This window comes from Oncorhynchus clarkii, chromosome 9 (assembly GCF_045791955.1).
Source record: "Oncorhynchus clarkii lewisi isolate Uvic-CL-2024 chromosome 9, UVic_Ocla_1.0, whole genome shotgun sequence".
Taxonomy (NCBI): domain Eukaryota; kingdom Metazoa; phylum Chordata; class Actinopteri; order Salmoniformes; family Salmonidae; genus Oncorhynchus; species Oncorhynchus clarkii.
In genome coordinates, this window is record NC_092155.1 from 11,478,605 (window position 1) to 11,492,736 (window position 14,132).

At 42.6% G+C, this 14,132-nt stretch overlaps 1 protein-coding gene across 1 annotated transcript; it reads right to left on the reverse strand.

Moving 5' to 3' along the window:
- Positions 1 to 1,853: 1,853 nt before the first annotated feature.
- LOC139415892 (prefoldin subunit 3-like) lies at positions 1,854 to 13,049 on the reverse strand. The gene is made up of 6 exons (XM_071164041.1): positions 12,897 to 13,049; positions 12,383 to 12,507; positions 8,523 to 8,589; positions 8,179 to 8,277; positions 7,810 to 7,948; positions 1,854 to 3,471 (listed from the first exon to the last, which is right to left on the reverse strand). The coding sequence occupies exons 1-6, from the start codon at positions 12,975 to 12,977 to the stop codon at positions 3,395 to 3,397; spliced, it is 588 nt and encodes a 195-aa protein (XP_071020142.1). The 5' UTR covers positions 12,978 to 13,049; the 3' UTR covers positions 1,854 to 3,394.
- Between the last annotated feature and the right edge of the window lie 1,083 nt (positions 13,050 to 14,132).

Here is a 14,132-nt window from a genome sequence, read left to right on the forward strand (position 1 = left end):
TCCAGCCAATCAGAGCTCTTGCAGCATGTCCACCCAATCAAAGGATCAGAGAATTAATCTAGTACTGAAAACAAACTACAGCTAGCTATCACTGCAGTGCATAAAATATGTTGAGTAGTTGACTCAAAGAACAGTTTTGAACAAATTCATTTCTTTCAAAATGAAGCAAGAGCGAAATATACTTTTTTCACTTAGCTAGCAAATGTAGCTAGCTAGTTTAGCCTACTGAATCACCCTGCTCAAACAGAGAGATGCTATGTTAGCTAGCTGGCTATAACAGAGGGATGCTATGTTAGCTAGCTGGCTATAACAGAGGGATGCTATGTTAGCTAACTGGCTATAACAGAGGGATGCTATGTTAGCTAACCGGCTATAACAGAGGGATGCTATGTTAGCTAACTGGCTATAACAGAGGGATGCTATGTTAGCTAACTGGCTATACCAGAGGGATGCTATGTTAGCTAGCTGGCTATACCAGAGGGATGCTATGTTAGCTAGCTGGCTAGGACTTTCCAACACAACACTGGAACTCTTTCAAGTCATGGTAAGCTTTTGGTGTTACTAATTTATTGCCACCGGGGCCCGCCGGTGTAACTGCTTACTGACTGTACACTGTAACATTACTGCATGAAGCGGGTTTACTAACGCGGTGCTTCTAGTAGCTATACGGACTATGGCGTTACTTTAGCTAATATGGTGACGACATAGGCTGTGTGTAAGTTAGTGGTTTGGCTTGGAAAGGTTTTTTTCGCCTGGTCACATACAGCTGATGTGTTGTGTTTTTAACAGAATTGCATTTTATTTGTTCCCATTGACGTGCCATTCATCCGCTGCCAACACATCTGTACACGATTCCTGGAAGTTGAAAATGACCATCTTCCATGGTCTGCATACGCACCAGACATTTAATCCATTGAGCATGTGTGGGATGCTCTGGATCGACGTGTACGACAGCGTGTTCCAGTTCCCGCCATTCTCCAGCAACTTCGCACAGCCATTGAAGATGAGTGGGACAACATTCTACAGATCACAATCAACAGCCTGGTCAACTCTATGGGAAGGACATGTGACGCATGACGCACATAGTGGTCACACCAGATACTGACTGGTTTTCTGAACCACACCCCTAACTTAAGGTATTTGTGACCATTAGATGCATATCTGTAATCCCAGTCATGTGAAATCCATTGATTAGGGCCTAATTAATTTAAATTGACCTATTGCTGCGTTAATATTTTTGTTCAGTGTAGATGTCTCTCTCTTGGTGTCTACCAATATATAAAACTTTCGTGCGTTTGACAGCAGCTCTGAAGCATTGCGCTGTTTATCAACTCTTGAGATTAGGCTGGTGTAACCGATATGAAATGGCTAGCTAGTTAGCGGGGTGCGCGCTAATAGCGTTTCAAATGTAGACGTCACTCGCTCTGAGACTTGGAGTAGTTGTTCCCCTTGCGCTGCATGGGTAACGCTGGTTCGAGGGTGGCTGTTGTCGATGTGTTCCTGGTTCGAGGTAGGAGCGAGGAGAGGGACGGAAGCTATACTGTTACACTGGCAATACTAAAATGCCTAAAGACCAATAGTCAAAGGTTAATGAAATACAAATGGTATAGAGAGAAATAGTCCTATAATAACTACAACCTAAAACTTCTTACCTTGGAATATTGAAAACTCATGTTAAAAGGAACCACCAGCTTTCATATGTTCTCATGTTCTGAGCAAAGAACTTAAAACGTTAGCTTTCTTACATGGCACATATTGCACTTTTACTTTCTTCTCCAACACTTTGTTTTTGCATTATTTAAACCAAACTGAACATGTTTCATTATTTATTTGAGGCTAAATTGATTTTATTGATGTATTATATTAAGTTAAAATAAGTGTTCATTCAGTATTGTCATTATTACAAATACATTAAAAAAATTAAAATAAAATATTGAAAAAAACAATAGGCCTATTAATCGGTATCGGCTTTTTTTGGTCCTCCAATAATCGGTACCGGCGTTGGAAAACCATATTCGGTCGACCTCTAATCATCACCCATTGTTTTTTTTATACACAACAGGTCCATTTGGTGGAAACATAGCCTACCACTGATAGCCTACCACGCATATTCTCTCTATGCGGATTCTAGAATATTCACATGAAAATCTGTTCGAAACCTAGTTACCATATTCCTCCAGCAGTTTCTCAACAATCTAGTTCAATGGAAATCCACAGTAGCAGGCTATTTTCTTTGCCATCTTTTTAAATAATAATAATACCCCCCCAAAAAGTGGACAAATTGATGGAAAACATAGCTATTGTTGCATGACTATTCCGTAAGGCATTAGCAAGAGCAGATACTGACTAGCACCAAACACAGAACACAGGACCATTTCTCTTTCCCAAAATGTTCATTTTTTTTTTTTAGTTTGACATTTCTTTTTTTCCACTTCAGTATTCTAATGAATACAACGTGACGTTGAGAAAGAGGAGGAGGGAAGACAGGAGGTATATAAAATAAACAGACAGACAGGCAGCAAAAGAGGCTACATCCGAAATGGGACCCTATTCACTACCTAGTGCACTACTTCTGGGAATAAGGTGTAATTTCAGATGCAGTCGAGGGACTAGGAGTGAGGGACGGAACCCACAAGAGAGTGGGCTCGACATTTAAACATTCTCATAATCACAGGAAGGTGTCAACTTGAACTGGTGAGATTGCTCCTCCTCTTCTCCCATTTCCTGCCCAGCGAGGATTATGGGTAATGTAATAGCAGGATGTGTTCTGAAAGCAAACCAAGTCCCCAAACGAGTACATAGCAAAGATCAACGTCAGTAAGAGTTTGTAAGAAGAAGCAGCACACAACAACTTAAATGGCAGAAAACACAACGAGAGGAGGAAGAAATGTAGGACAGGCGACAACCTAAAGACTAAGCAGGGGGTTCAAAAAGATTTGTGCTTAAATAAATCGGAATAAAAGAATACAAAAAACTGCCGTAGTAACTTTTGTTTTGTCTTTTTTTTACTTGAAAAAATACTTTAAAAAGTAATAAATCAATAGAATAAGGCTTGGTCCACATCCCAACTGGAATCCTACTCCCTATACAGTGCACTGCAGTGGAGGCTGCTGAGGGGAGGACGGCTCATAATAAATGTCTGGAACGTAGTGTTTCTGCTCCAGCCATGGCCACGAGCCCTCCCTCCCGAATAATTAAGATGCCACCAACCTCCTGTGGTGCACTGCTTTGAACCCAGAGCCCTATGGGCCCTGGTTAAATGTAGTGCACTAAATATGGAATAGGGTGCCATTTAGGTAGCAAACATGTTGTAGAGACTAGAGATGTGAACATGGAGTTGGGGCGGGTTACTGGGGGGGGGGGGGGGGTATTTATTGTGGGGGGTCCCCCTCTCTCAAGACTTCTTGACTGATTTAAGGAGGTTGTCCTTGCTCCTCCTCTTAACGTCAAAGTTGTAGACTCGTGCCATGTCTGAGGGAGGCGATAGGTTAAGGATTACACACTTCTCAGTTTGACATTTTTGTCTAGTATTTTCAGAAGCACTGTAAACACTGTCGTTACCAGTCTATCAAAACAACAGTACTTACCTACAGTTTAAACAAGATCCAATTGTCAACACGAACTATGTAACTCAGTTTCAAAATGTTATTTTCTCCTGGTTCGTGTCGACTGAATACAACCCAACTTTCCCTGCTTTGACACACCCATCTGCCACACCTGCACCCGTAACTCTGCCCTGCCAGACCATAAACTGCCTCAAGTTGTAAAACCACAAGACACAAGACAAGGCAGCACCCAAAGACCAGTTTAACCATCCCTGACACACAGAGAACATTGTATCACAGCTTTCTTCACTCAGGGTATCTGTAGGTTCCATCAGGTTGAATTTAAGACTTGACTTTTTTTAATGCCACTTGAAATGCAATTTAATACCCATTAGGGTCTGCGTGCGCCACAAACCTGCTAATATTCAACTTTTTTCACACCGTCACCAATAGAAATAAAGAGTTGGTTAATCATCTTGAAATGCCATTGACAGAGATTTAGTAAAGAAGTACAATTGACTACTGAGACGGTATTCAAATAACTTGGTTAATCTAGGCAGGAATGCATGATTGAAGATATTTGCAACCTAATCCAGTGATCGTCATAAACTTTGGGTAGACAATTACGACTATTGTCGTTATATTTGTGTGTTAAAATAGGTCAATATTGTTTTTTGTTAAATATAGATGAATTTGCCGAAATCTTTATGCGCACTAATATATTTGGTGCTAATTCACCAGCTGGGTAAGTGGAAACTCAAAACACTATGAGCTAGATCACTCCCTCTAAATCTAATTTTCACTGGAAGTAGCCAGGTTTTAATCTAACAGTAAAGTAATTATTTGTGTCCCAAATAAAGATGTTGATGTCATAGCCTAATACCCAATGAGGCCGAGGCTCATTTCACGCTCTCCACATCAATATCTCTGTTGTAAAATACACAGCTAAGAAATGTAATATATATATATATATATACCTGCATAAAGCTAAGAACATCTTCTCTTCAACTGTGACAACTATTACCAGGGCCTAAAACTATCGGTTTTTAAACAAGCCACTGTGGCAGGTAGGCTGTTTTTAAACCAGCCACTGTGGCAGGTAGGCTGTTTTTAAACCAGCCACTGTGGCAGGTAGTTTTTTTTAACCAGCCAAGCGTTTGTTGTTGTTGTTGCCACAATTACACAAAGAAACACAGAACAGATGAGCTTAGTAATGTTGGGGCGGTTAGAGCGTTGGGCCAGTAAAACGTATTACTAGTAAGATCTAATTTAATTATCCGTGACCTGAGTATTTTAACAAAAATAAGTGACAAAAAATAAAAGTTAAATTGCCCTTTTAAGGTTACCTTGGTAACAGGGCCACTGAGTAATCACCATGCCTGTGAGAATGTCACTACTAGAGGCCAGATGTCTCTTTTTGCTAGCAGTAGGAGCAAACTGAAACATTGAAAAGCAACCTAGCTTGTGAACAAAACAAATGTAAATAGCCAACACGAGGACAAAGTCTCACTTTTGTAGACTTTAGAGTAAATTAGAACAACTTATGTCTGTGTCCATTGCTTCTTAAAGAAAAACTCTCAAACTTTCAGCACTTACAGCCCCCAGGCAGTGTTAATGCGTAAGGTGGGAAAGCTTGCACTTGTCCCCCCATACGTGATGATTTTTTATTAAAACGCTTACACTGTGGGGCCCGGCGTGTTACCACCTGAATTAGACATTCTTACACACTGATGCCAAAATCTACCTGCGTTTTGGCAGGCGGCGGGTGTTAATTTTAGACCCCGAGTATTACACAGGATAGCTGTGTTTTTCTTATAGATAGAAAACAAATCATATATATATTTGTTTTCTACAGGAGAGCAGTGTGAAAGGCAGAAAAAAAGTGTCTTGCTCATTATCATTATCCCAGAAAAACAGGCACATTGATTAGAGGAACTCTGAAGATACTGCACTTTATGGTTTAACAAAATCACTTAACGAGTGAGCTAACTAATCAAGCTAAAAACAATGTTTCGAATCGGCTATCTATTCTGTAGCCTAACTTGCTCGCTGTGCCCTCTCGGCTGGCCATAGCCGGCAGACTTGCAGTGGCACACAGAGAGAGACACAGTCGTAGGCTACATGTGGAACTCTCTTAGCATCTTGAAAATGCGCCTCGGTAAGAATAGGCTATAATTTAATGTTTTTATTTGATTTCGCCAGCTGCATAACATAGCAGAAACACCATAGTCATCTCTGGCTGCATTTTTTAAGACCATTGACAACTGAATTTAAGACAATTTAAGGCCTTTAATTTAGATAAATTCATTTAAGACTAAGGACCCGCGGACACCCTGTCACTGCCTATTAACCCACGCTGCCTATTAACCCACGCTGCCTATTAACCCACGCTGCCTATTAACCCACGCTGCCTATTAACCCACGCTGCCTATTAACCCACGCTGCCCACGGGCCTATTAACCCACGCTGCCTATTAACCCATGCTGCCTACAGACCTATTAACCTACGCTGCCCATTAACCCACGCTGCCTATTAACCCACGCTGCCTATTAACCCACGCTGCCTATTAACCCACGCTGCCTATTAACCCACGCTGCCCACGGGCCTATTAACCCACGCTGCCTATTAACCCACGCTGCCTATTATCCCACGCTGCCTATTAACCCACGCTGCCCACGGGCCTATGATCCCACGCTGCCTATTATCCCACGCTGCCTACAGACCTATTAACCCACGCTGCTGACAGACCTATTAACCCACACTGCCTATGGGCCTATTAACCCACACTCCCTATTAACCCACGCTGCCTACGGACCTACTAACCCACGCTGCCTATTAACCCACGCTGCCTACGGGCCTATTAACCCACACTGCCTATTAACCCACGCTGCCTACGGACCTACTAACCCACGCTGCCTATTAACCCACGCTGCCTACGGGCCTATTAACCCACACTGCCTATTAACCCACGCTGCCTACGGACCTACTAACCCACGCTGCCTATTAACCCATGCTGCCTACGGGCCTATTAACCCACGCTGACTACGGAAATATTAACCCACGCTGACTACGGACCTATTAACCCACGCTGCCTATTAACCCACGCTGCCTACGGCCCCATTAACCCACGCTGCCTACGGGCCTATTAACCCATGCTGACTACGGACCCATTAACCCACGCTGCCTACGGACCCATTAACCCACGCTGCCTACGGACCCATTAACCCACGCTGCCTACGGGCCTATTAAGCCATGCTGACTACGGGCCTATTAACCCATGCTGACTACGGAAATATTAACCCACGCTGCCAACGGACCCATTAACCCACGCTGCCCACAGACCTATTAACCCATGCTGCCTATTAACCCACGCTGCCTACGGACCCATTAACCCACGCTGCCTACGGGCCTATTAACACACGCTGCCTATGGACCTATTAACCCACGCTGTCTATTAACCCACGCTGCCTACGGACCCATTAACCCATGCTGCCTATTAACCCATGCTGCCTATTAACCCACGCTGCCTACGGGCCTATTAACCCACGCTGCCTATTAACCCACGCTGCCTACGGACCCATTAACCCACGCTGCCTACGGGCCTATTAACCCATGCTGCCTATTAACCCACGCTGCCTATTAACCCACGCTGACTACGGACCTATTAACCCACGCTGACTACGGGCCTATTAACCCACGCTGCCTATTAACCCACGCTGCCTATTAACCCACGCTGCCTACGGGCCTATTAACCCACGCTGCCTATTATACCACGCTGCCTATGGGCCTATTAACCCACGCTGCCTATTAACCCACGCTGCCTACGGGCCTATTAACCCACGCTGCCTACGGGCCTATTAACCCACGCTGCCTACGGGCCTATTAACCCACGCTGCCTACGGGCCTAGTAACCCACGCTGCCTATGGGCCTATTAACCCACGCTGCCTATTAACCCACGCTGCCTACGGGCCTATTAACCCACGCTGCCTACGGGCCTATTAACCCACGCTGCCTATGGGCCTATTAACCCACGCTGCCTAGGCCTATATGCTTGCTTCAGGATACAGTTCACATCTCTACTAAATTCAGAGTTTCCCAACTCTCTTGGCGGACCACCAGACACATCTTTTTTTCTATTCCTGCACTGGTAGAACTTTTGGAACTTCAGAACACTTTTGGCAGCATCACATACTTCTCCAGCCTCCGATCCTGTTCACCCATAGTCCCTGGGCTGAGTGGGCCTATATTTCGGCGTAAGGATACTGACTTCGGTGGTGGTGAACTGGTCTCTGAGGAAGTCCAGGTCTTCCTCCAGGGAGTCCAGGTTGCGTGATGCGGTCGCTAGGTTCTTCTCCAGAAGAGACTGGGCCTCGTCGATGTCATACTCCAACATCACATTGGCCTGGGTGAGGGGATAGAGGGAAGAAAGGGAGGTTAGAGTATGGAATGGTAGTATATTGTAGTTTTTACTATTGCTTGCTTAATGGTTCCTTCCTAGGAGAAACTGGGAATTTTCCCTAACAAGGCTCCTTCTAGCCTTCATTTAAGAGGGGTGGGAGGTGGGTCAGTACAAAGAACATCACTTTGGATATACATGCACAGGCTGAGGAGGATCAATCCCAAAGTACTCACCCCTAGCCACAGGCACACTTTGTCGGTGGGCGGGACTGACGCCTTGCAGTAAACGTTGTCAGCCAATAGGAAGTGTGTTTCCATCGGGTCTGTGGTTTCCTATTGGACGAGAGGAGCGGGAACACAGGGTGAAACCCAATACTCTACAGTGGTTTCCTGTCCTCAGTCCCTCCCCCTCTGAAGGCTCTGGATAAGGAGCATAGTTTCCATCATATTGCTTATAGGTCTGGAAACATTGAACAGTTAGGGCCGAGGAGGAAGAGGAGGAGGGAGAAAACGGGGACGGGCTGGCAAGGTCTGAGGAGAAGACAAAGTAAGTAAACCCCACATATTTGTTTGTTTACCTTCTTCTTCTGCATGTGCCGTAGGATTTCTAGAGTCTGCTTGATCTGTGGGATCTGGCTTTTCAACCTGAGGATCGCAGCGAGAAACACCATAGAAGAAGAATTAGAATCATTGTATTACATCTCAGGGTTTCCTTTAGCCGCTAATTGCCGGCTATTGGCTGATAAAATAAATGGAGAAAAAAAACAGATAAATAAAACTGTAGCCTGGCCGGGGCTGCACATCATAGGCCACATCCCGATTTCATGCGTCGGCACCATTCCCTCACTCCTTGCATGTTGCTGCGAGAGAGCGCACGAGCGAGAGAGCGCACGAGAGAGAAGCCTTGGGCTACTGTTGACCGAAGGAGGCTGCATTTTTTTTATTTTAGTAAAATGAAAGTTAGAGATGCCTATAGTCGGCGATTCAGATGTAGGAATTGATGCCTAATTTATGACATTTTCAGCTTCCAGGAATTGTGTACAGATCCATGCGACATGGGGCCGTGCATTATCATGCTGAAACATGATGGCGGTGGATGAATGGCACGACAGTGGGCCTCAGGATCCTGTCACAGTATCGCTGTGTATTCAAATTGCCATCAATAAAATACAATTATGTTTGTTGTCCGTAGCTTATGCCTGCCCATGCCATAACCCCACAGCCAACATGGTGCACTCTGGTCACAATGTTGACATCAGCAAAACGCTCGTCCACACGACACCATACACATGGTCTGTGATTGTGAGGCCGGTTGGACGTACTGCCAAATTCCCTAAAACGATGTTGTAGGGGGCTTATGGTAGAGAAATTAACATTAAATTCTCTGGCAACAGCTCTGGTGGACAATCCTGCAGTCAGCATGACACTCAAAACTTGACACATCTGTGGCATTGTGTGAGAAAACTGCACATTTTAGTGGCCTTATATTGTCCACCAGCACAAGGTGGAATGTGTGATGATCATGCTGTTTAAATCAGCTTCTTGATAAATTAAGCAAATGAAGGAAACTAAACAATTAAATAATGTAGACTACACCAACTGAAGGTAACTAACAGTAAATTGGCAGTGGAATGTGTTGTTATTAGGCCTACTGACGATCTATCCTGACAGTATTTAACATGTTAAATATAGGAAACAAAGTCGGGGTATTCTAGAATTAAGAAACTAAGTTAAAATACCGTACAATTTAAATTCTGCATAATGGAACAGGATTTCACATTACTTTGGAAAGTTGATATGCTTCAGTTTTGCTGCCATATGACTGGTTTCACATTTGTCTCTAGCGATTATAAGGTAAAATATATTTTTTTTAATATGTATTATTTAACTAGGCAAGTCAATTCTTATTTACAATGACGGCCTAGGAACAGTGGGTTAAGTGCCTTGTTCAGGGGCAGAACGGCATTTTTACCTTGTCAGCTCAGGGATTCGATCTAGCAACCTTTTGGTTACTGGCCCAACGCTCTAACCACTAGGCTACCTGCCGCCCCTGATAGATCTAAAAATAAGTGTCATTTATATTTACAATTCCCGTATTCAAACAGCTTACTCGTTTACATAGTTGTATTCCATTTGTAAATGACAGTGCCTGGAGAATGATGTTATTTCTATCATAAAAATAAAGTATATACCTAATTAATTCAATCTCCACCCCAAAGGAATAGTGGGTGAAAAGCATGCTATTCTCATGCTTACGTTCAATATTTGAATATGCAATAGAGGGGAAAAAAGGGAATTACGTTCCATTTACGAGGCGCTTAAACTCAGGTCGGAATTCCCCCAGAAGGGAAGCCTACAGGGGGAATGTCCTCTGTATAGACAAGTGTTAATATTGTAGTGGACAAAGATGAGAAGAGCGTTGGCATGGCTACTGTGCAACTTCCTTTTTAGGTAGGATGCCATTTTGGAACTTCATTTTTTTCCTAATTATAATCATCTGTTTCATCATCATCATCATTATTGTATATCATTGTTGTAGGCGTATTTATGAATATAAAAACGTTTTGCTTCATTCTGTTGGAGACATCTGTTGGCTAAATGAAGTTTGATCTGTGTTTTTAAATTGTGTGCTTCGTATTTTGTTTAACATAGGCCTGTTGTAAAAAAAAATAAACATCATTAGCTTATTGCTGTCATGTGTTGGGTACGGTAGGCACTAGTCTTTCTTGGTTAATGCTGCAATATAGCCTGTTCAAAACTTTCTGTGAAGGTTTACACCAGTTCGCAAGTGTTTAATTGTGTTCTGTGGAGTCATTTTCTTTGGCCAAATACAGTTCCAACTGTAATGGATTTGTCGCAATATATATATCCTGCTCGTATTTTCCCTATAAACAATGGCTCAACAAACTTTTGATATTACCTTAATAAAGTTTAGGTGTGGTTATTAGCCTATTATACTGCCTGTGATATGAAGGCAGTGCACACCAGTGCTCCAACCTACTCTGACTAATCAGTCTCCTACGTTCCAAAAACACTGAATCTTATTAAGGAGTTTACATTTTGACACTCAGAAATGGGAGTCGACGTGTAACGAGTCAAGGAATCAATTATTTGGAGTCGACTCTCCACCACTACGTTATCATCGTTAACAGTTGGGAAAATGGCAGAGAAGGGCAAGCGACAGCAGCAAAGCCCTGTACACAGGGGGGTAGTGCTGCCGCAGCTCAGAGGAGTGACCCCCCGCCCCCCCCACACTTTTTTCAATTTGAGAATACACAGAGCAGGTGAAAGTATTTCCGGATAATTTATTCTGCTAAATTAGATTTAAATCATAAAATTCCATGAAAACGATAGAATGACAAACTAAATACATATGTAGGCTATAGCAGCCTATAGGTGGGTAAATGGTGGTTTCTTCCCTGCCTTCTCTCTGTCTCGACTGTATGGTCTCGAACTGTATGGTCTCGACTGTACGGTCTCGACTGTACACCACTTGTTATTTTACTAAGATGAATGTAGTCAAGAAGCTACTCCTAGCTACTCCTAGCTACTCCTAGCTAGCAGATACTTGACTCAGGGGTCACGTTAGAGTTCAGAAAATCTGCCTTTTCATAACGCTGACCATCACAAAATCGCGTTTTAAACCATTTCACCTGCATTTTATATTGAAAGTCTGTTTTTTTGCTTCAATAGAGTGATCACGGATGTGCAACTATGGTTTTCCTTCACATAAACTATATTAGTGTAACACATTCGGCAGAAAATAGCTTCATTTTCATCAAAAGACATCATAAGTGCAACGTCAGGCACAAGTAAATGAGTTTACACTGAAAAAGCAAGGTAATTTTGCAAAACCAATGCCTGGCCATCATATTTCTAATGTTACTCATGGAAAGAATGTAGCCAGCTACATTTCTTCATGTTTTGCTTGAGGCTAATCTTGCATTTTACCAGAGAAAAGTAGGCTACACCGAGAAAATTACCAGAGAAAGGTAGCTTCTGTCAGAGAGCTGTCTGCTGATGCCCATTTGTGAATTGTCATCTAAGTGGAGAAGGGCAACTAAAGCACAAAGTTAGTCTGATGCCGAGGAGAACTTACAGCAAGAAGCATTGTAGATAGGCATTTACAAAACGCAGAAAGATGTTTCTTATGCATTCAACAAGAAATATATATTCTGCGTGTACACAGAATTCTGCATTAACGCGACCACGGTGACTGTTCACAATGTAAACAAAAGTAACCTATGAGGATAACTTAGTACAACCACTAGCAACAATTTAATGAGTACTCCTTGTTGGCCGTCATTGTAAATAAGAATTTGTTCTTAACTGACTTGCCTAGTTAAATAAAGGTTCAAATATATATATCCAGAGCAATTTACGGTAATGAGTGCATGCATTCTCATCCGTTTTCGTACTGGTCCACAGTGGGGCCTACCTTTGTTTCTTCTGCGCCAAGTTGAGCTCCATATACTTGTATTTCTGGTACTGTTCATCCAGTTTCCGCAGTACGGCGTCTGCGGTGTCGTTGCCTGGCTGCTTCATAAACGACTCGACATCCTCCTACAACGGTCGACAAAATAACGTTAGCTAATATTAACGTTATATCAGACGAGTCATTCTCACACTAAACCTATGGTGACATACAAGGTAGTTAACGTTAGATAACTGTTTAATTGCATTTGGATGACAAAGAGAAAATTGGATAGGTAGCCAGGTCGGCTAATGGGCTTCTGTCGGGCGTTATTTCCCTAAAAGGATGTAAATGAACATAGCACCACTTTGCTAGATAACGTTCGCTACCTAGCATTAGCTTAGTTAGCATGTGTGACAGGCTAGCAGAGAGGCTGGACAACGGCGAATATATATATTTTTTTGAGAGAAACGTATTGCACAAAGTAACGTTATAAGCGATACACTGTGTGTGTGTATATACTTCATATTTTACCCACCACAAATATTGCTTCGGGAATTCCGAGATGCTTTTTGCTTGTCGCCTGTACGGCATTGCTGCTGTCTATGGTCGTTGCCATCTTGGAAAAGACTTTCTACTCTCTCGTTACGTAGAAGTTGGGCGTGGGGTTCCTACTGAAGAGCTGCCCGTCAGAGAAGGACGAGTAAGCGAGACACCCCACTTGCTGTTCTTATTCTGGTTCAATTGAAGTCAATGATTTAAGTAGACCAGACCCAGCAGCTATTGCCACTTTTGGCGTTAAGTAGACCGGAACTGGCATTTTTTTATAAAGTAAATTGCGAAAGTGAGCCATCTTTATTTATCCACCATCTTTTGGTGCCCGTCTTGAACGCTTGAGTTTGCGCCTGTGAAGTGGCTTCCTTCTTTTCCTTATGTCCACGATCACTAGGCTGACATGGTTAAATAAATATATTGGAAGACCATGTACATTTACTATGTAGTAGGCTAGTGTAACAGTAAAATCTACTTTGCAAGGCTTGGGAACTGTCTAACAACCTGTTTGATTTGAATACCAGGGAAAACACAAAAATACTTAAAAAGACTATTGTTTTAGAATTTGTTATACATCATTTATACAGTTTCCATTTCACATCAAATTATGGATACCTCATTGTTATTCTTTAACATAACTCACACAGAACAACAGACAGAGAACCAAACATGGTTTTGCCCACAATGTGTGATGATGATAGCCCTACACACATGGGTTCTAAGGAGTTTCACATTTATTCAAGGATTTAGAATAATTTCTCACTTGTAAAATATATATTTGTATCTCTATTTTACCAGCTTAGTCTCATTAAAGGTAAAACAAATAAAATACAATAATAATAAATTACATATTTTTGTTTTTCAGGGTTTAGTATTTTATTTATTGCATTTCCACCCCTGCCTACTACTAAGGACTTGATGACTATCTGATGACCTAGCAACAAACAACAGTCTGCCCAACTTGGAACCAGGGACATCATAAAAACACGGTGTAATGACAATAAAACGATCCATCAACCACCACACCTTTATTGACTGCCATGAAACCATACAGCAGCTACGGCTGCTGAGAAGTTGAGATTACTACTACTAGCTCATCCACCAAGACGCATTTCAACAGAGCTTATCCACCAAGACGCATTTCAACAGAGCTTACCCACCAAGACGCATTTCAACAGAGCTTATCCACCAAGACGCATTTCAACAGAGCTTATCCACCAAG